The sequence below is a fragment of the Acanthopagrus latus genome, chromosome 19 (genome assembly GCF_904848185.1).
Source record: "Acanthopagrus latus isolate v.2019 chromosome 19, fAcaLat1.1, whole genome shotgun sequence".
Lineage (NCBI taxonomy): Eukaryota > Metazoa > Chordata > Actinopteri > Spariformes > Sparidae > Acanthopagrus > Acanthopagrus latus.
Window position 1 is genome coordinate 4,259,922 of NC_051057.1, and position 21,921 is coordinate 4,281,842.

The window sequence follows — 21,921 nt, forward strand, 5'->3', positions numbered from 1 at the left end:
TGCTTGAAAAAAGGAGATATTCCTGCAAACCAAATACTTTAATGTCTTTGAGGTGTTCATTTTGCCAAACTGGATCTGATGGATGCTCTAAGAATTCCTCATCTTCTGCAGGCATCTGCTCCTCTACACTTGGACTGGAGGATGGGAGAATTCGATATGGTCAGCTGACCTCATCGTCTCATCGTGAGAACAACCCTGCTGATGGTGGACGACTGAACATCATCCCAAATGTGTGAGTGATCCAGTCTTTGTATGGTTGGTGCCCTAATAGCATATCTCAGCCTGAACATTTGGTTCTCCGCGAAGCCTTTTAAATGTACTCCTGTTAATTCTTTGGAAAGGAGAATAAAAAAGCAAACAGAAATATTGTCTGTGCAGTCAGGTTATGGAGCCTGGATGGAGCCCAGTGCCTACAGATCCCCAGCCATATTTCCAGGTGGACTTCCTGGAGCCTACATGGGTATCAGGGGTGGTGACTCAAGGTAGTGAACGCATGTGGGGTTACCTCACTAAATACCGGCTGGCCTTCGCTCTGCACAGCAGCCTCTTCACAGACTACACGGAGGATGGGAAGCCTGGTAGCCCTGTTAAGGTATTTGTAGTAATTTAGATAGTAAGACTCATATTTAACAAGCCTTATCTATATTTACATGCAGTATTCCTACATATGATGAAGTGTTTTTTAGTCATTGTGTTCACACATGAGAGATTCTTTTTGTCATCATGTGCTCATGTGGAAGTTTATCTTTGTCTGGTTGTAGGTGTTTGAAGTACGAATGGTTGGTAGGACTCCTGTGACCCGCTGGCTGGATAGGCTGGTCAGAGCTCGCTACCTACGGATCATCCCTGTAGAGTTCAGGCACACCTTCTTCCTGCGTGTGGAGATCCTTGGCTGCAGGGGAGGTGAGGAAGTGTACTGAATCCACAACCAAATCACAGAAAAATGATCTAAAAATTCTTAGTTTTACAAATCCACTGAATCACATCTTTCACATCAGTATTAATATGAAGCCTTTTCTCCTGCTCTTGGAGATGAGCTGATGACCCCCAGCAGTGTGACCTCGTCTCCCTCTGGTGGTGGGAAAGTGACTGTGCAGAGCTGTAAGCCAGGCCAGTTTGCGTGCCAGCACAGTGATGAGTGTGTCTCTATCTCTGTGCTCTGTGATGGTCGACCGGACTGCAAGGACCACTCTGACGAGATCAACTGTGGTGAGAGCTCAGCTTTGTTTGGTCATATGTAATTTTAACGTATTGTTAGTCATCTCACAGCACCAGTTTTTAGTCTCCTTAAGCGTAAAGGTAAGTAAGTAAAGTAAGTAAAGTAAGTAAATACAATGAAGGCGTAAATCAATCTTTAATTTAATCAAAGACACTTTAAAAGTTAAAAAGCGTAATATTAAAAACAACACACCAAAAACATAAAAAAGATACATTTAGTGTAGATGTCTTGAACAACAGTATAGTTGACCAAATGGTCTGATCCCCTGATAATGTGATCAGCCACTGCAACATGATGTTGGGGTGGGGCTTTCCAAAAGTTTATTCTGTTTTAACTTTTCACCCCAGGGCCACTGTGTTTGTTGGTTTGCTTCTTTGTTTGTTTTCCACTGGCAAACCCCTGTAGCCCACACTGCAGCAGCTTAAACATACTGCTTAAACATACTGCTATCACTTAAAGCTGTAGTCTCTAACTATTTTTTGTTAGAGACATCTTTTTTTGTTAGAGACTACTTATATTTGCAAAGATTGTCATTATGATCTGACAGTACATTAAGATAAAAGTCAGCTGTGTAAAAATCCACTGCCTGTGGCTCCACCCACTGGCTATAATTTGATTTGCAAGAATCCACCGCTCCTGATCAACACAACCAATCAGAGCCAAGGGGAGTGTCTGAGAAGTGTCAACCATTCTCGTGCATAAGCAACCCCCCTCTCCTGCCCAGTGCATACTGGGCAGTGCCTGCACTTACCTGGTCAGATACTTTCAAGCTAGATCCCAAACTGTAAACCTGTAACCCTAATGGCTGAAAAGCAACAGAGCTGAAAAATGCTCCACCATTGCCCATGTCAAAGAGACGAAATAAGAGGACTGACAAAGAGAAGCAGTGTAAAAACAAAGAATTGGACCAAGCCAGAGAGAAAACTAGCATAAATATCAGAGCATCATGTTAGATGTGGGGGGAGCTGCAGGATTTGTAACAGCTTTTCTGCTTGACAATGAAGGACCGATACTTGATATAAATTTCATTCTATGTTTTAACCACTAGGCTGTGGTGGCGGCAGTTACAGTAATACTCGCAATAGCACATATCACCATACGACGTTGCAGTTGAGCTATGTAGCTTGCTGCTAAATCTAGCTTGTATGCTAACTCTTGGTGTTTAGCTTCATGGCTTCTGGTTAGCAAAAGTGTCTTTCAAGTGACCGGGCTGTTATGACATTAATTTCTGTTCAGTACGCTCCGAAGTGGTTGAGTTGGTTTAGAGAAATAACGTTACTCATGCTTCAGAAAGGCAGCGTGGTGATGATGATTACCTGGTAACTCCGTCTACCACGATGTGAGGAATATAGTTTGTTCCTCAGGTTGCTTCAGTGACTTGGCATATGGCACTTGTCATCGTAATTTAGTTGTATTGGTCAGAAATAGAACAGGGCTTATTTTGTTGTTGTTATTTTAAATGCGCCATCTTGATTATCTGGCCTCCTCTGTTACCGTGGTTACAAGCCTGCTTGTGCACAGCAGGCTCCTCTGTGGGGAGGGGTTTGAAGGCAGGGCTGCAGCAGCAGAGAGGAAGAAGGAGGGACCTGGGAGGTGTATCATTCAAATATCCTTTCTAAATTCACTTTTTTCTCAGAACTCCAGACTGCAGCCTTAAAGAGTTCATGTTATGTTTATTTCCAGGGTTCATACTTTTATTTGGGGGTCCAGGTAGAATAAGTTTACATGCTTTAGTTTTTCAAAATCACATGATATTTCTCATATGGTGCATTGCCGCAGCATCCCTTTTCTTGTTGTGTCTTGGACGCTCTGTCTTAACTACGTGTGAGACAGCTTACCTCTGTTCAGTCTTTGGTGAGTATTCCAAATGTGCATTACGAAACCCCTGTTAACACCTGTTACATAGTTGCTCACATAAGTTACAGAATTAAAGGCTTGACTCGGGTGTTTCAGGCAGTGCAAGAGCAGTGTTTTAACTCCCTTTGGTGTGGACTTTGGGCTTTTTCTCTTTGTAGAACTTTTACAGAACAAAAATGCTACATAACAAAATAAAGGAAAGGCAAAACCCCAAAAAGCGTAATATGACCCCTTTAAAGTGAATGGGATGACTGGTGCTCTTGCTTCAGTTCCTGCTTTCGTCTGAATGGGGACTTACACTCCTTGGTGTTCCATTTTCACAACTCCATGTCTGTCTCTCCTCAGGTACGGCTCCAACCAGAGGCTCTCCTGGGCTGCAGAACCAGACCAGCTCCACTGGGAGACCAGGTTTTCATGGTGACAGTACGACAGGTGCCCCAGGCTTCCATACCACCAGATCCCAAGGTGGCGTTCCTGGTATGGCTAGCCCAGGGGTCACGGGTCAACCTGGACTTCATGAGGCTACACCCTCAAGTACAGTTAGAAACTGCTTTTGATCAAACTGACTTTTCACTCATTGTTAAGCTTCTACCAAGAAATTAACATGGATAATCTTGGGTATGACACCTAAACAGGCAACTGGACCAGAACGTCCATCAACCCAGGGGTGACCACAGGTCAACCTGGACTACATCTATCAACATCCATCCACTCTGGAAGACCTGGGTTGCAAACGACAAAAGGTAAGAACACAACAACCTTGTTATCCTACAACCAGACAGGAACGATGGATCTCTACAGAATAGAAATGTATTGGAACCTCCATTTTATTTCAATTTACAGCCCCCTGGATTGCTACAACCCCTCATGATGGCGGCCTACCGAGAGTGCTTTGTGTGGAGGGGCAGTTTGCATGCTGGTCATTTGGCTGTATCGACGCGGCACGGGTGTGCGACGGCAGACAAGACTGCTTGGATGGTTCAGATGAAGAACGCTGTGGTATGCATCACAGGAGAAAAGTGTGTATTGATAAAATTAGTACCATAGTTTAGATATATACTGTGGTTTCACGATGGACCTCATGCCAAATATGATATAAAATGAATGCTTGGGATAAGTGATAGTTGATCTTTTTTTCTTAGATAAATACTTGTGAAAGTTGAATAAAGTTATGTTATTTTGTTCATGTGTTTTATCAGGCACCACAGTCAGACCAGCCGTAACTCCACAGGGCCCACTGGTGCCCAGTCCCTGCTCCTCAAAGCAGTTCTCTTGTGCCAGTGGGGAGTGCATTCACCTGGACCGCAGATGTGACCTGCAAAAGGACTGTGTGGATGGATCAGATGAGAAAGACTGTGGTAAGATATATCGTATGCCCACCTCAAAAGTTATAATAAGGCTGAATAAAATATCTCATTTCATCTAATTTCCTTTCCTCTCCTCAAGTGGACTGCATCATGTCCCTGTGGACAGCATGGAGTGCTTGTAGTGTGTCCTGTGGTCTGGGCTCCTTGTTTCGGCAGAGAGACATACTGAGGGAAGCTCTACCAGGAGGGGCCTGTGGTGGAGCTCAGTTCGACAGTCGAGGCTGTTTTCCTCGCGCATGTCCAGGTCTGTTCCTTGAACATGATGTCAGGACGTGTCTTTCACATCTCCAGTATCTGATGTAATGGTTTTCTTAGTCTCATTCTCCCCCGTCCTCTCTTGTAGTTGATGGTCACTGGTCAGAGTGGACTGAGTGGTCGGAGTGTGATGCTCAGTGTGGAGGTGGGGTCAGGCAGAGGAACAGAAGCTGTTCTTCTCCTCCTCCCAAGAATGGTGGGTGGGACTGTGAAGGCATGACCCTGCAGAGCCAAAGCTGCAACAGCCAGCCCTGTACCAAAGACATCGGCACACAGACAGGTGACTCATTCTCTGCCACAGTCAGCTTTGTTGTTGGTGTTTAAAGTCTCTAGTTCTTCTCTTCCAGCCTGAGGATGATAGTCGAATGCCCTGACCACGTTAAATATTTCGTTGCTATGTGGCAAAGGCTGTCAACTGTCTGAATCTGTTCCCTGTTTGGTCTCTCAGGCTGCGTCAACGGCATGTTGCTGGTGACGGAGGCAGACTGCCAGGCTGGGAGGGTCGAGCCCTGTACTCCTACCTGCTCGCATCTCAGCTCAACCAGCAATTGCACTGCAGCATGTACACCAGGTAGGACAGAGAGGGGCAGATGGCGTGACATTTTGGAAGTGTGTAGATTGATGTCACTTTTTGATTTATTATGTAGGTAATGAGAGCTTGAAGTCATTTTCAGTACATTTCAGAGACCCAGTGCCAATGTGAATGAATAGATGTTTACACTGTATTGCTTACGAGGTTGAGTTGATGATGCTGGATATATACGGCAGGTGAGTGTGAAGTGCCATACAAAACTTTAAATGCCGTTGAGCCATTCAGTCTCTACTATTGCACATAATGCAAGCAAGTACTTGATAAAGCCTCTTTTATAGATTTTCATAGTTTTAGTGCATTCTATACATTTTTAGACAAATTAAACAAAAAAATTAAAATATATTTTTAAAAACCAACAACTGAAGTAATGGACAATGTATTCTAGAATGATTGTATCTAATTTAGGACCTTAATTGTGTCTCATCCAGGCTGTCGCTGTCCTGATGGTCTGTATCTTCAGGGTGGGCGCTGTGTTAATGCCAGCAAGTGTGTTTGTCTCTGGGACGGTCAAACATTGCAGCCTGGACAGACGATCAGCAGGGACCAGTGTACCACATGGTGACAGACACACTCATTTATTTGTTATTTTCCCCTTTGAAAAAGAGCCTGGTATTTAAAACTGAACAGAATTGTAAAATGCTTACTAAAATTTTACTCTCTAAAATATATTTAGTTATGCAAAAAAATGTTTATTTGTGTGTTACTATTGATTAGTGTAAAACATATGTTTTGCCCCCAAAGTATATGTAGAGATGGACGAGTAACCTGTGACAGCTCCAGTTGTGTAGCAACCTGTCGTTGGTCAGCCTGGTCATCATGGTCACCATGTGATGTAACCTGTGGTCTGGGGCTACAGCAACGCTACAGGTGAGCCAGGTCTCAAATTATTATCTCAGCCTCATTTTATTTTTTACAACAACAATATGATTTTATTGAATTAATCAATAATTCTAAATCTTATTCTGTGCTTATTTCCCCTGTTCCCCCTGTCTTTTGTACACTCCAGTGATAGTATATATTCTAACTGCTTACATTATGTATTCTCCCTAATATTTAGGAATTCTTGGTTTGTACATGTTGAGTGTATTGTTATGTTGAGTTTGTTCATACTTCCTACTATTACTTTATACATATACTAATGTTATTCTCCAACAATGTGTTAATGCACCTGAAATGCAACTATGTTTTTTATTGCCCACCTATTGAATTTGGATCAGGATAAACATACAATAAAATACTTTATTGATCATTTACATTTACAATACAAACTCCACATGTTTTATGGTATAGTTACAATTTATATTTATGATTACGGAAAAAAACTGAAAACACAGAATTCAATTTTTTCATGTGTAAAACCGAGTGAAAAAAATCTTTTTCCATGATTTTTTTTTTCTAGGGCTCATTTTGTGAGTGTTTGTTTCTGTTATACAAATTTTGACCACAAGAGACTGAAGTGCACTACAGATTAGCACCACGAGTGACACATTCCTTGCCAAAATTAAGACACAACAGTAATGCTACATAACTTGCTAACAAATAATAGATGTATCTTGTGTTTACTATGCATGCAGAACTCTAAACTCTACTGGAAGAAACTTGAATGCTTTTAGTGCTTATTAGATAATGAGGTTGTGGAGCACTTCAGCCTCATGTGATTGAAATGAATATTACACAAACAAACATTTTGACAAATTAGCCTTTTTTACCCACTCAATTTCACAGATAGAAAAAAACAAATAGGAAGTCAAGTTTATCCTGGTAAAACATTTTTTTTCTGTTTTTTTTCCCCCACCAGTTCTCAAGTCATTAACAGTGGAGAGAAAACATTTAGATCAGACTAGATGGATCACCATTAAAACAAATATCTTCGTATACCCCTTAGGACTTCTGTAGTGAATATAACCTGGATGGCTATTATAAAGCTGCAAATGTTGTTGATGTTTATAAAACTTTATAATTGCTTAGTAAATGGTTTATAAAGCATTTCATTGTTTGCTATGCTAAATTTACCATTTATTACTGATCGGCTTTTTAAAGTGTTAACAGTACTCATTATACCTTGACTTTGTCTCCACAGGTCTCCAGTGAACCCAGCTGGGGAAGTCAGAATCCAGCCCTGTCCAGGAGACTCCTCAGAGGCCCGCCGCTGCTCCAGTCCCTGCCTCCCCGGTACAACAACTCACAGCCCAGACACACATGATCAAACCTTTGTTTCCCAAGATAATTCTAGCTGAGATCAGGGATTTCCTTTCACAGAGACATTTTGAAAAGTACCTTTCTTTGTAGCATCAGGTTTATATTTTTTAAAAGTTTTAGTAACGTGGACTTTCTTTTTTAACACTGTTTATGTTGTATTATAATAGGTCAAAGAGTATAATGAAGCCTGTCTGATAAAGATGTAATGAACAAAGTCAAACCTTCCTTCAGATATAGTCCCAGGCCAGTGTCATAGTTGCCTGTGGCTTATTTGCTCACTGTCCTCCTCTTGTGTAGCGGTACCAGATGGAGTGTGGAAGAAATGGACCAGCTGGTCAGAGTGCAGCAAGACATGTTTCAACCACGTAGATGACGTTGGAATCAGACGACGTTTCCGCAGCTGCAACCAAACGCTCGCAACTTTAAGCCACACACACCTGGACTCTACCTGTGATGGAGACAGTGAGGAGCAAGAGCCTTGTAACACTATACACTGTCCAGGTATACCACACCCATAAACCACAATGTCCATGATTTATCTGTCCCCTCCACTAACAGTGGAGTGATAATGATACTGTAAGAGAGTAGACTAAAAAACTGATTATATTTGTTTGCTTCCAGTGAATGGCGGATGGTCACTATGGTCAGTGTGGTCTCAGTGCTCATCAGAGTGTGACTCTGGTGTCCAAACAAGAGAGCGATTCTGCAATTCACCCTCCCCACAGCATGAGGGCAGCAGCTGCCCCGGGCCTCACATCCAGACTAGAGACTGCAACTCCCACCCCTGCTCGGGTACTGCATCATGTTTTCTTATTACTCAAGCTCTGGAAGGCCATGGGCAAATATGTGTAGAACTGTCTTTGTGTTGCTTTGTTTTAAATTCAAGCATATTTCAGTTTTTTATATTATATATTTATATTTTATAACATTCAATAAATGTGTTCATGTCTAATTTACAGTCCTGATTTTCACTCCTCTCCTCTCAGGTGTGTGTCCAGAGGGCATGGTGTACATGACAGCAGCAGAGTGTGAGGCTCACGGCGGTGCATGTCCACGGGTGTGTTTGGACATGACCTCCACAGAGGTGCAGTGTGCTACTGCCTGTTACGATGGCTGCTACTGCTCCCTGGGCTTCTACTTGCTCAACGGCAGCTGTGTGCCCCTGGCACAGTGCCCATGTTACCACCAGGGGCAGCTGTACCCAGCAGGTGGCACCCTGCCTCTCGATGCCTGCAATAACTGGTACTGTCAGCACAAATTGCTAAGTCTAAAATTTGCATGAGAGTTTGAATTAGTGTTTTGATTTTTGCAATGTATGGCCATTTCTGAAATCAAATTGTGTGCCTCAAACAGCACCTGCACTAATGGAGAGATGGAGTGTGGAACAGCTCCCTGTCCTGGTTAGTGGCTTTACTCATCAGTTTGAACTCTCCTTGACTCTCCAGAGACTCTACAGGGGTACAATCTGATGTGATGAATTTTGCATATTTCCCCCCCATCCCCACCTTCTATCTTGTGTGTGTGTGTGTGTGTGTGTTTCTCAGTGGACTGTGGCTGGAGCAGCTGGACCCTGTGGAGCGCGTGCAGTCGAACATGTGATGTTGGTGTCCGAAGGAGGTATCGTTCAGGAACCAATCCTCCTCCTGCTTCTGGGGGTCGCCCCTGCGAAGGAGACAGAGTTGGGATTGATACCTGCAGCATTGAACCCTGCTTTGGTAAATACTCAGAGTTGCCTGATACAAACAATCCACAGATCCAAATAAACAAAAAGTTGATGTAGTTGTGATGTGTCTGAAGGTGTGAAGGAGCCATGGAGTGCCTGGTCAGAGTGCTCAGTAACGTGTGGAGGAGGTTATAGGACCCGGACCCGTGGGCCCATTCGAATCCACGGCACTGCTCAGCAGTTCAGTGCCTGTAACCTGCAGCCCTGTGGTACAGCAAAACCCACACTCATCTATAACTATATTGTCATGTTTGATATCAGAATTGCATAAGTTGGTACTAGAAGGCATAGCACAACATTTTTACATATTTATTGCATTAAACACATTATTTTGCGCAAAAAAAAGAACGGTAAGAAGTCATTAGGAGAACCAGTCAAGGTCTTGAAGGTGCTCAAACAGCATTAACAATTCATTTTAATTTAATTTCAGTGGTGTCATAGGGAACTACAAAAAAAAGCAATTCTCATCTCTATTCTAATATATCAAATTCTACCTGTGTAATAAATGCTTAAAAAAGAGAGGAAGAAAAAAGAGGGCATAAAGTATTTATGCATAATTTATGACATAGATGGATTTCACTGCCAGGTTGATGGATTCTACAGTATATATTGTTTACGATTCAGGCCTGTGAAGGCCAAATAATGTGAGGAGCTTCTGCTTCAATAATAAGGAGCTTCTGTTTTGAATACTGAACAACTCCGGATGTTCGGTTATTAATCAAATCAGATAAAAAACGATTTAGATGGGGTTTTTTTTATTACACTGAGAGGGTTTTCATTGATCTCTGCATGGACTCTGTTGCTGTGTCAGGAGATGGCAGGGTGTGTCCTCCAGGCCAGGAGTGGAAGCAGTGTGTGAGGGGAGTAGTGTCATGTACAGACCTCACAATGAATCTGAGCAGGAACTGCACTCCAGGCTGTCAATGTCCACAAGGAACTGTCCAACAGGTGGGTGGGGTGGCTAAAACACACACACACACACACACACACATGCAAACATGCACACACTCACACCCATACACATACAATAGTCACAGCCATATTGTTGATTGTCTATGTCTTCAGGATGGTGTGTGTGTGCAAGAGTCTGACTGTCGCTGTGATGTGGGTGGAGAGCAGTACAGACCAGGAGACATTGTGCCCACAGACTGCAACAACTGGTAAGTAAGATTGACTTTATTCTTTATTTTGTTTATGAGCCATAACGAATCTAGAACCACCAGCTAGTGCTTATGTTCACCATAAAGAAGAGATTGAATTATGATTGCTCTTGCGTGTGTTTATATTTCAGTACATGTGAGGCGGGGAGACTTGTAAACTGTTCTCAAATCAGCTGCAATGGTAAGCCAATGATGTTTACTCAGCCAATTTAGCTTTTTCCTGAGTATTCATTTCATTGTTGTCCTGTCCTTATTTAGATCACCCAAAACTTGAACATTCATTTCTGGAGCAAAAGAGGATTGCAGCATTCTCCTAAACAACTGAAGTAGCTGTTGACTTGTTTTAACAGAAAAACCAACTGAAAAAACACAAACACAAGATGGCTCCATCCAGGTAATTTGGTGTAATCCAAGTCTCTGGAGCCCAAAGATCTTAAATTAAACTGATTTGATAAGCCATATGTTTTTGTTTTGTTTTTTGCTTGTTTTCTTTACAACAAGTCCCCCTCCTCTTTCATTGGGTAGGAGAATGCTGCAACACTGTTTTGATGTAAAGATGGTTGAGTAGATATTATAGATAATGACTGGATTTTAATTGTGAGTGCATTTACCTTTTTAAGTAGATCATTTGTTCACACTTTTATTCTTGTGTTTGCTGAACATACAGTTGTATGCCAATAAAATCGAACTCATCTTCTGTCTACACTAAATCATCTCTAAAACTGAGCTTCTCAAGTTTGATGAATTTGCCGTATAAGGCAAAACAACATATATGAATAAATTGCATTTTTCTTCCTAAAATATATCTTTCTTGTGCTGCTCCCCCACATACAAACACACTCTGCAGTTGATGGCCATTGGTCAGTGTGGACTCCTTGGGGTCAGTGTTCAGTGTTGTGTGGAGCAGGTCTCCAGTCCAGGTACCGGTTCTGTTCTAGCCCCCAGCGCTCTGGCAGTGGCCTGCCATGTGTGGGCCCTCACAGAGAAGACCAAGTCTGCGTCACTGCCCCATGTGACCGTGAGTTTGATTTGCATTAGTGCAATTCAATTTAAATTCTTTATAATAGCCTTGAAATTATTTGAAGTCCTCTCTGGCTGTTGCAGGTGACGGTGTCTGGGGTCAGTGGAGTAACTGGACAGATTGTACCAAATCATGTGGTGGTGGTGTTCGAAGCCGAAGGAGAAAGTGTGACAGTCCCAGTCCAGAGGGGGAGGGGAACTACTGTGAGGGGCTGGGAACTGAGGTCATAGCCTGTAACACTGACCACTGTCCAGGTACGTGTGTAGAGTGCAGATAAGGCTCAAACTATGTTTGGTGTACATCTGCATATTGAGTCTTATACAGCTGATTCTTGGACAATGTTTTGAAAGTTTATCATTATGTGTATGTTTTAGTGGCGCCATGCTCACAGGTCCCAGGCACAGTGTTCAGTAGCTGTGGTCCCTCCTGCCCTCGCTCTTGTGAGGACCTAGCTGTGAGTATCACTCTAACCTTGACTGCCGGTTTTACTAATTACTGCTAGTTTTAACAGGAAATCAAACTTTGAAAATATGAAGAAATCTGGTGGTGATAATAGCAATTTTATCCTGACCCTCAGTATTGTGAGTGGCAGTGTGAGCCAGGGTGCTACTGTACAGAGGGGAAGGTCCTGTCGGCTAATGGGACAGTCTGTGTTGCAAGAGAAGACTGTCCCTGCCTGGACCTTAGCACTGGACACAGTCTGGAGCCGGGAGAGACCACTAAAGCCCCGGATGGATGTAACAACTGGTCAGAATAGTCACACACATGGAAAAAATACTTTGCATGCATATACAACACATTTGTCATTTGGCAAAAAGGGACAGGAAAATAAATATGTTGGCTTTCCTCTTTGTTTCAGCACCTGTGAGGGTGGGAGGTTCAACTGCTCCAGATACCCATGTCCAGGTGGGTGAAACCAGCTGTGGATAATCAAAGCACAACACATGAAACTTTTTTTATTGTTTGTGCAGTCTTCTTCACCTGCACAAAAAATGTATGCAGTCTATTCCGACTGACAATTACAAGACGATACTGCATTGTAAAGTGATGTCTAGGGTCGGCCATAAATGTAGATGTCACATCCCTCTGCGTGTTTCCAGTGTCAGGTGGTTGGTGCGAGTGGTCAGAGTGGACTCCATGCTCCAGGACCTGTGGGGCAGAGTCTGTGACCCGCTATAGGAGCTGTGGCTGTCCCGAGCCAAAGGCTGGAGGAGCTGCCTGCTCTGGAGATCAGGAAATGCACAATGGGGTTGGAGTTCAAATCCAGAGACAACCCTGCCCTGTCATCACCTTCTGTCCAGGTAAGTAGCCACCACTCATGTCATTATTTTTTAAAGACTGAACCTCAGCAAAGCACTTAAGTAGTTTTTGACAGTATTTAGCCCATAATCTTAACTTCTCAATCACAACACTTCCATTCTGTCCTCTCCTGCTTCTTTTCTTTGTATCTATAAGTGTGTGTCTTTTTTTATTATCTTCTATTCTATTACCTGTTCTATAAGTAGGTTAAAATAACTTATTTTACTCACTCTCCCTCTAGTCCATGGTTCGTGGAGTCCCTGGTCAGTTTGGTCAGAGTGTGATGGGTGCGCTGGGTCGTCCACTCGCACAAGGGAATGTAATAGTCCTCCCACCAGGTTTGGTGGTCTGCCCTGTATTGGAGAGCGCAGGCAGAGGCGTGGTTGCCATGACAACATAACCGTCTGCTCAGGTCAGCATGATAAAGGGTTGAATGATAATTGTGGATTCATGTTGAAAAGCATTTATGTCCCACTTCAAGGAAGGTTAATGGATGAAAATGAGGATAAAATGAGCAAAGGAAGAAGAAAAGGTGGGGAGAAATTCTAAGAAATGAAAAGGCCTCACAAGATACAGGACGGCACCTATTAGCAGTTCTGTCCCCTCTAGAGTTGGATGCCAAACGATTTATTAAAACGAAATGGCTGCCTGTAAGGGAAGATCATTTCATCAGGCTGACAATGTTTTCCCGACTCTACAGCCATAAGACCCATGCTTCCACTCTGTGTGTTACTCTTTTCAAACTGCTCTCCCTCCTGTGTTTATAGACTGTGGTGGAGGCCAGGAAGAATGGCCTTGTGGGAAGCCCTGTCCTCGCTCCTGTTCAGATCTCTATGGTGACACAGAGTGCTTGGACTCCCCCGGGTGCAGACAGACCTGTGGTTGTCCGGGTGACATGGTTTTGCAGGATGGCGTGTGTGTGGCCAGGGAGGAGTGTCGCTGCAAATACCACAACAACTCTGCTACTGGTTAGATCCACAATCTGTTTGTGTAAACATTGCTAATGGAAGTGGTTTCATTGTATGGGTTAACTGTGTTGGACTCAGCAGAGATTGGTCTCATCAACAGATTTTTTTCTCTGATATAGAAATAACATCCAGTATGCCAGATTCCAGTAATGCGTCATGGGTAGGGCCTGGTGGAACTGATTGGCAGTTTGCAAATCCAGGAGACAGCATCATGAGTGACTGCAAAAACTGGTACAGCTTGACTGAATTGCTCTACGTTTTGATTCTTGTAACAAGTTTGATTTGCATATGTATAACTGAATTCATTTATATGTACAAAAAAAACTCAATTCTTTTATTTTCCTTCATTTTGCTGTTCTGTCATCTTTCTCACTATATCTCAGTACATGTGAGGCTGGGGTTCTGCAGTGTCAATCTGTCCCTGGTTGCCATGTTGATGGTGGCTGGAGCCAATGGGGGGTCTGGACTGAGTGTTCACTTCCTTGTGGAGGAGGAGTCAAGTTCAGGAGACGCCAGTGTGATAACCCCTCCCCTCAGAGTGGTGGGAGAGGCTGTCTGGGAGTCGCTGAACAGCAGAAAGACTGCAACACACACCTGTGCACAGGTAGTCCTGTCAGACCAACCCAGTTTAAACTTGAAAAGATGAGAAAAATAGAATTGTATCTCTCGCATTACCCTTTGGAAACAAAAGATGTTTTCCTCCATCTGGCTAACTTGAAAGTCCTTACCTACAATGCTATTGTGTCTTTTCATCAGAGTATGTTTTTGCTTCTAGACTCGGCGGGCCTGTGGCTCCCATGGTCTCAGTGGTCTTTGTGTTCCGTCAGCTGTGGTGGAGGACAGCAGTCTCGTTCTCGTGTCTGCAGCTCTTCACTCTGCAGCGGCCTCAGCCGCCAGAGCAAAACCTGCAACACCCAGGTCTGCCTCGGTGAGTCCTGCTTTCCTGTAGATCACCTGTAGCTAACGCATTCATGTGATTTGAACTGTGACGTCCAGTGCAACTCTGTAGTCATTTTTTGACTCTTTCTGAATCTCTTTAATCTGTGTCTCCATGCTGACATCACGTTGTACAGAAGTGGGCTGTCCTCCTGGCAGGTTGTACAGGGAGTGTGAGCGAGGTGAAGGCTGTCCATTCAGCTGCGCTCATGTCAGTGGCAGGGAGGGCTGCTACTCTGATGGCTGTGAAGAAGGCTGCCACTGCCCCCCACAAACCTACCAACACCATGGAGCATGCCTGCAGGTGAGTCCCTGTCATCTGAGCAACTTTTCTAGAACTCTTCTATTATTTTTCTGCTGTTGTTTGTTTACTTCTGTGAGGCACTTTGAGGTACTGTTTTCTGTATGAAAAGCGCCATATAAATAAAGATTGATTTGATTTGACATTCTGATATAGAGATGATAATTTGCAGCACAAATATTAAAGCTTGTGGCGCATTTTCACAATTTTCCACATTTTCAAACTGTGTTAAATGGGCTAGAATGCTTTTTAATTTAATAAAAGCTGAAGATAGTCGCTGCAAGTTTCCTAATAGACTTAACACTGATTTCTGACGATGAAAACAAAAGTACCGAAAGTTTTAAATGCAAAGCAAATGTGTGTGTTTTAGGAGTGTCCGTGTCTGGTGGACAAAGACTTTCTGGCCTCTCTGCAGAGTTTTTCTGTCACACCCGTCTCATCTCTGCTCCTCCATAACATCTCTGAGGGAGTGGAACTTCAGCCTGGAGACACTCTGATTCATGACTGCAGCACCTGGTGAGCACAAAATCTTGGGCATATTTGCAGATATACTTTTTCCATATAGTCCCACACTGCCTACTACATATGCTAACTCATACTGCAGGACAGATAACAAGGTCTCTTCTATCCCAATATAAGACCTTATAAACTATCAAAATAAAACATACCGACCTCACAATGTTTAAGAAAGAGAAAAGACCTATCCTATCCAGATTTCCATCCAAGTTTCATGGAAATAAATTGTGTATTTTTTGTTTTTCTCTGCTGACAAACCAACCAACCAACCAACAAACAGATACAGGTGAAAACATAGGAAATTTAAAACATATACTGTATCATGAATTTCTCCACCTCTGCTCCCTGTAGTGGCTGTGAACATGGCAGATGGAACTGTTCCTTGGAGCACTGCCCAGTTGACGGCGGCCTGTCACCCTGGGGCTCCTGGAGCTCCTGCTCGCTGTCCTGTGGTGGTCTGGGACTGAAGACTCGCACCAGGGGCTGCAAACAGCCCGCTCCGGCACACGGAGGAAGAGACTGCCATGGACCACGCCAAGAAACCACCTACTGCCAGGCGCCGGATTGTCCAGGTACAGAAGCCAGTAGAAGAGATTATTCATTTGCTGCCATTATTTATGGATATACCAGAGACACTGAACAGTATACTTTGTACTCATTGATTTTGTGTTTGTTGTTGGCAGTTATTGTTGGTCCAACAGAGGAACCATTATTACCAGGTAAGTTAAGTTTAATACTAGCTAGTCTTCTCCGTTTTTCATTTGCTGTATTTTTTACTGAATTACTTTTTTCTTTTTTTCTTTCACATATTTTTTGCTTTCTGCTCACTTTCTGGTGTTTGTAATTAACTGTCTACATGATAAATTACAGTATATTGTGATATTTTATGTGTGTTTTTCCTTTACATCTAGCTACCATGGTGTCACTCATGAAACAAAAAGAAAAAAAATCCTATCCTTCCTATCTCCTCCTTCCTCTTTAGATGAGGATGCTGGCTTCTCTCCCTGGTCGTTATGGAGTCCCTGCACTAAGACCTGCACCAGTGCTCTGACCCCGGCCATGAAGTCTCGTCATCGACAGTGTATCAAACCTCCCTGCTCTGGAAGTTCTCACCAAGAGAAGGCCTGTAACCTGCCCCAGTGTCCCGGTACAGCCACTCATAATGTCTCTCTTTGCTGCTGTCAGTGTTTATGGTTATTGCTTCTTGTACTACTAAGGCAAAACTTTCACAAGCCAAAGCTGTTTTGCATTGTAAACATGTTATATGTTGATGCCTTTCTAGTGCTTTATGCAACATTAATAGGGAATTTGGGGTTAAATTTGTCTGTCAAAAATAATTGATGATTATCAGGGACAAGTATTATTTATGATAAATAATAAGATCCAATTTCCATTAGACTGGACAAAGAAAGACTACAAATCAGATGGCTTATTAAAAGGGACTACAAGATTGCTGATTGAAGGGTTGGGCTCAGGTCCAAGAGGTGTGTGTGTGTGTGTGTGTGTGTGTGTGTGTGTGTGTGTGTGTGTGTGTGTGTGTGTGTGTGTGTGTGTGTGTGTGTGTGTGTGTGTGTGTGTGTGTGTGTGTGTGTGTGTGTGTGTGTGTGTGTGTGATGCCGGGTTAGTGAAGATGGTCAGTTGCATGCAAAGACCCTGAGTCTGTGTGAAGTAATATTCACCTAATGTCAAGTTAGCCATGTAGCAATGCAAATTACCAATAACTGGATGACAGAAAGATAACAATAACACCACATCAGTGAACAAACACATTGATTGAACACATGTGCATTACATCAACCAGAGTTAAACAGTCCTGTGTGTAGCAGTGCTATGCTATGCGTTTCGGCCAGAAATGTGACAAAGAGTTCCCTCATATAAGTTGCCAAAGACACTACCAGTTACCACATTACCGTTGCTTGGTCTTGTAACATTGTTTTTTGGGTTGAAGTGTGGATCATTTCTCTTTAATTTGATGAGTGAAGGATCTATTTAGCTGTCAGACTGTGAACACCATCAGACCGACACACCCCTGAACCGTGCCTCTGGCTTTTCCATTCACACAGACACTGTCTTGCTTCTGCTGCGGCTCTGATACTGTCTCTGGAGACAGATAAGAGCCGCAACGAAACTGTCCCCCCTTTCCACATCTGAAACTTTCATTCAGTGATGCAGAAAATCGGTGCAACAATACCGATAAATGAAGCTGGCTGTGAAAACATTAAGTGAGCTACTGCTTTGACAAAAAAAGCCTGCAGACTTTGTGATAACATCAAAACTACCAGTTTATATCAGATAATACAGGTTACATTATTTAGATATTAACAGCCTGTGTGTGAGCGAGCACATGATGTAAGCCATGAGATTTCCTCAATTAAAATTATTTAACAAAGATCCAGAACATCTGTCAGTTTGCCATTTGGAATTTGTGTTGTGGTTTGGGTTGTTTATCTCAGAGATGATAGAGCAGAGTTTGTATTGCCTTGCTCTTTTATTTACTGATCAGCTCAGATGTCAGTATCAGGGTGGATAAACTCTTCATCTGAAGTTTTGATTCCAGAAAGATTGTAAACTGTGGCATGCACAAACAAATTATCCTGCTTCAAACAAACTAAAAAGTCCAGTGTGTAAGACTTAGGAGAATTTATTGGCAGAAATTGCGTCTTAGTGGTGAAGTGAGGGATGTTCAGTTGGTTGGGATTTGTGTTCAAAACAAGCTCTGTGCACAGTTTCTGTTTTTTTTCTTTTTTGTTTTTTTTTCTTTTCTGCCTTTATTGACAGAACAGCTGAAGACATGACAGGAAACAGGTTGAGAGAGAGCGGAGGCCCACTCTACCAACTGAGCTAAACGGCGCCCACAGTTTCCTTTTTAATGATAAACATTGCGACATTGCAATCAATGCCATAAACAAAAGGTTCATACTAACTTTAGTAAACTGTTACAACTGGACTGAGAAATAGAAAAGGAGATGCAATGCCAGCAATGAAATAAACCATCACAATTAATTAGACTGAACTATACAGATGTTGAACTATAATATTAGACAATCACATGTCTTTTTGTAATATGTTCCCAGATAGAGATGACGCATGTGTAGGGGCTGACTGTGCACTCAGGAACTGTTCATGGACAGAGTGGGGGGAGTGGGGCTCTTGTTCGCGGTCCTGTGGAGTGGGTCAGCAGCAGAGGATCCGAACCTTCTTGAGCCCCGGCACCAATGGCTCGTGGTGTGAAGACATCCTGGGAGGAAACCTGGAGCATCGCTTCTGTAACATCAGGCCCTGCAGAGGTCAGTAATCTCTCTACCATGTAGAATTAGCCTTTTTCAATTCAACCCATTTGAAAGTTCTGCTTGTCATTGTTCATCCTATCTTGAGTCAATGTAGGGATTGGCAAGCTTTGTTTCAGTTTTTGGAGCATATTGATTTCCATTCATTTAAATAGGGTATGAAAATCCGACAATAGAGACTATCAGTGAACCACATCTGTGGTAATAGTCTGAATTACATTGCTGGTGTGTTGCAATGTTGTTGTGTTTTTATAGAAACATTTTCAAATGATATAATGACCACAAATTCAGCCTGGTTGATAAGCCAGCCTTGCTCAGTCACCAACCATAATAAACTTTTTCTTCTTCTTTTCTAACTTTAAAGTCTTCACTGTAAAACTGATTAAAATATAACCCCAGTTTACTGTTTCAAAATCCCAATCTGCATATATAATATCCATCAAATTAACTGCAGTAAGGAGTTCCTTTGGTGGATACACTGTTATCATAACCAAGATAAATGATGGTCAAAATTACAAAAATGAAGACCCAGATGAACTAGAGTGTATATGTGTGTGTGTGTGTGTGTGTGTGTGTGTGTGTGTGTGTGTGTGTGTGTGTGTGTGTGTGTGTGTGTGTGTATATATATGTGTGTATACTGTATGTATGTATTATCAGACATGCAGAAACACTGTGTCGTATTGAATGTCTGTGCTTATTTTCATGTTTGTGTGTTGCTGCTGTAGTGGATGGGGGTTGGTCTCGCTGGAGTCCCTGGTCCCGCTGTGATAAGCGCTGTGGTGGCGGACGCTCTATACGGACTCGCTCCTGCTCCAGCCCGCCACCCAAGAATGGTGGGAAGAAGTGTGAGGGAGAGAAGAACCAGGTCAAACCTTGCAACACCAAACCCTGCGGTGAGACAGACCCACCATGGTCACTTGCACTTGCTATGTTTAGATTGCTAAGAGCTCAAGGATAGTTCATCCTGTGCAAAGACAACTGCTCATTAATTCAGCACATGGATGTTTTTTTAGGTCTTTGTTCAAATAGTCAAATAGCGCAGCCTGTGATCAGCATTCTTGGTGAGGCACATTACACGGAGAGAATGCCTGCAGCGTCATGGGAAAACTCATGACCTTCTGTTTATGTATTGTCAGATGAGAAAGGGTGCCCGCCAGGCCAGGAGTTCGTGTCGTGTGCCAACCAGTGTCCACAGCGGTGCTCGGACCTCCAGCAGGGCATAGAGTGCCAGGGCAACACCGAATGTCAACCAGGCTGTCGCTGCCCCAAAGGCACTGAGGATGCTATCATTTTATTAACAGATAAGGCTGTGTGTGTGAGTGAGTGAGTGTGTGAGTGAGTGTGTGTTTTTGTCTGCTTATCTCAGGGATTCTTTCCAAAAGGTTCTGTGCCTGCTTCTGTTCGAAAGATAAGCACAATATAATGGTGTTTGTGTGTGTGTGTGTGTGTGTGTGTGTGTGTGTGTGTCTGTGTGTGTGTTTGTGTGGGTGTGTGCATGTGTGTGTTGGGTGCACAAGCTACAGTATATCTAAGCTACAAGCCTTGTTGCTGTTAGCTCAAATTGTATTTTCCAAAAATGTCCAATTCTTATTCATATTCAGGGGTCAATTCACCTCAACTTCTGTGGCTACACAGATGGTTTTGGGTTTATTCATCCAGGTCTCGAGATATCTGTCTCTGGCATGTCATAGGATGGTAAAGTAACATAACTTTTAGAATATGAACTTGTCCTGACTCTCGCTGCTAATAGTTTTCAGTATCCAGGACCATTTACACTCATTTTCATCATTCATTTTTCAGGGAACTTGGGGGTTTCAATGCCATCAGGCTCTTACATATTGAAATGATATTATAATTGCATTTTAATAATGTACAACTGCCAGATGATTTATAGCCTGACTCCTTTTTGTGATCAGAGGATTCAGTTTATGTCCTCAAGGAAGTAACCATCAAATTCAGAACTCAACCTGAAAAATCCAAATAGTTTGAAAAAAAGAGACAAGAAACAATTCTCTCTAAATTCTTTCTAAGTTTTATTTATGACTTATGACTTTTTTAAAATTCTGTCTATACCTCAATTGGAATTTTTGCCTTTGCAATGAGGTCTACAGATTATTGTTAGACACAATGTGGGAATTATGTTTTTGTAATAGTTGTTGCTGTTGCATTTTTAAGTTTTCAAGTCTGTGAGCAGAACAAATGGCTTGACCTCCACTATACTGTGTTTGAGGCAGAAATCTCTGACAGGCATCTCAAGACCTGGACTAATGAAACTAGAGGCTATATTCATGAATACAGATAGAGGTAGGGGATTAATAATGTCTTTTGCTATTCTGGTAAAATGACCTTTAAAGTGAAACTCTTGCCAAAATGCAACCAAGGCTTTTTTTGTGAATGTATATGAGCGGAACAAGCTACTATGTACTGTGTACACAAACAATGTTCTCAATGCTCGTGTTCATGTGTAGAGACCCTGGTGATACTACAAGCAAAGTTTCATGTTGTGTCGAGCCTTCTTAGTGTTTTGAAAATTTAAATGCTAACATAGAATTTGCCCCGTGCACTCCCATTGAAAATGAGCTTGACCCAAAACGAAAATACGGCAAATCTTAAAAGTGCCTCTTTCAACGTAATTATACACAAAGGTTTGACTCATCTACATTCACAAAAAAAAAAAGCCTACGTTGTATTTTGGCAAGAGTTTCTCTTTTTCTGGGGTTATCTTAGAGGAACCTACAGTATGTCCCAACTGCTGCTGTAATCTAATGCAATGATGCCTAATCAACATTCCTCATGTCTGTTTATTAAAATAGCAACTAGCCTAAATGACTACTGTGTGTGTGTGTGTGTGTGTGTGCGCGCGTTCAGGCCAGTTGCAGCAGGATGGGATGTGTGTGCAGCTGTGGCAGTGCGACTGTGTTGACTCACTGGGACAGATTTGGGCAGCCGGCAGCTGGCATCAGGTGGACTGTAACAACTGCAGCTGCTCTGACGGACAGCTCCTCTGCACCAATGACAGCTGCCAGGCCTCCTGCGTTTGGAGCTCCTGGTCCAGTTGGGCATCATGCAGCGTTTCCTGTGGGCAGGGCCAGAGAACTAGATACAGGTAAGGGAAGGCAACTCATAAATACCTGATTAACACCTTAGTTATTACATTATTGCTCTTTGAAAATTGAAATCTATAACACCTGTGCTCTCAAGGAAATATACAGCACACTAAA

The 21,921-nt window shown here is 42.7% G+C and overlaps 1 protein-coding gene across 1 annotated transcript in view; it reads left to right on the top strand.

Moving 5' to 3' along the window:
- Positions 1–21,921, top strand: part of scospondin (subcommissural organ spondin) — an 87,747-nt gene that overhangs the window by 32,427 nt on the left and 33,399 nt on the right. The window contains exons 51-93 of the mRNA XM_037080137.1: positions 112–232; positions 379–592; positions 762–903; positions 1,033–1,209; positions 3,422–3,610; positions 3,712–3,819; positions 3,920–4,075; positions 4,276–4,434; positions 4,523–4,687; positions 4,787–4,978; positions 5,147–5,269; positions 5,719–5,848; positions 6,032–6,157; positions 7,371–7,462; positions 7,787–7,990; positions 8,111–8,281; positions 8,476–8,731; positions 8,843–8,889; positions 9,034–9,204; positions 9,287–9,421; positions 10,024–10,160; positions 10,278–10,372; positions 10,504–10,553; positions 11,220–11,390; positions 11,477–11,647; positions 11,768–11,847; positions 11,971–12,140; positions 12,253–12,299; positions 12,494–12,694; positions 12,934–13,104; positions 13,460–13,660; positions 13,780–13,891; positions 14,044–14,264; positions 14,436–14,588; positions 14,734–14,900; positions 15,268–15,413; positions 15,765–15,985; positions 16,097–16,132; positions 16,396–16,560; positions 18,488–18,700; positions 19,426–19,593; positions 19,837–19,971; positions 21,569–21,806. Coding sequence (XP_036936032.1) covers positions 112–232; positions 379–592; positions 762–903; positions 1,033–1,209; positions 3,422–3,610; positions 3,712–3,819; positions 3,920–4,075; positions 4,276–4,434; positions 4,523–4,687; positions 4,787–4,978; positions 5,147–5,269; positions 5,719–5,848; positions 6,032–6,157; positions 7,371–7,462; positions 7,787–7,990; positions 8,111–8,281; positions 8,476–8,731; positions 8,843–8,889; positions 9,034–9,204; positions 9,287–9,421; positions 10,024–10,160; positions 10,278–10,372; positions 10,504–10,553; positions 11,220–11,390; positions 11,477–11,647; positions 11,768–11,847; positions 11,971–12,140; positions 12,253–12,299; positions 12,494–12,694; positions 12,934–13,104; positions 13,460–13,660; positions 13,780–13,891; positions 14,044–14,264; positions 14,436–14,588; positions 14,734–14,900; positions 15,268–15,413; positions 15,765–15,985; positions 16,097–16,132; positions 16,396–16,560; positions 18,488–18,700; positions 19,426–19,593; positions 19,837–19,971; positions 21,569–21,806 — 6,547 coding nt within the window. The remainder of the gene's footprint in view (positions 1–111; positions 233–378; positions 593–761; positions 904–1,032; positions 1,210–3,421; positions 3,611–3,711; positions 3,820–3,919; positions 4,076–4,275; positions 4,435–4,522; positions 4,688–4,786; positions 4,979–5,146; positions 5,270–5,718; positions 5,849–6,031; positions 6,158–7,370; positions 7,463–7,786; positions 7,991–8,110; positions 8,282–8,475; positions 8,732–8,842; positions 8,890–9,033; positions 9,205–9,286; positions 9,422–10,023; positions 10,161–10,277; positions 10,373–10,503; positions 10,554–11,219; positions 11,391–11,476; positions 11,648–11,767; positions 11,848–11,970; positions 12,141–12,252; positions 12,300–12,493; positions 12,695–12,933; positions 13,105–13,459; positions 13,661–13,779; positions 13,892–14,043; positions 14,265–14,435; positions 14,589–14,733; positions 14,901–15,267; positions 15,414–15,764; positions 15,986–16,096; positions 16,133–16,395; positions 16,561–18,487; positions 18,701–19,425; positions 19,594–19,836; positions 19,972–21,568; positions 21,807–21,921) is intronic.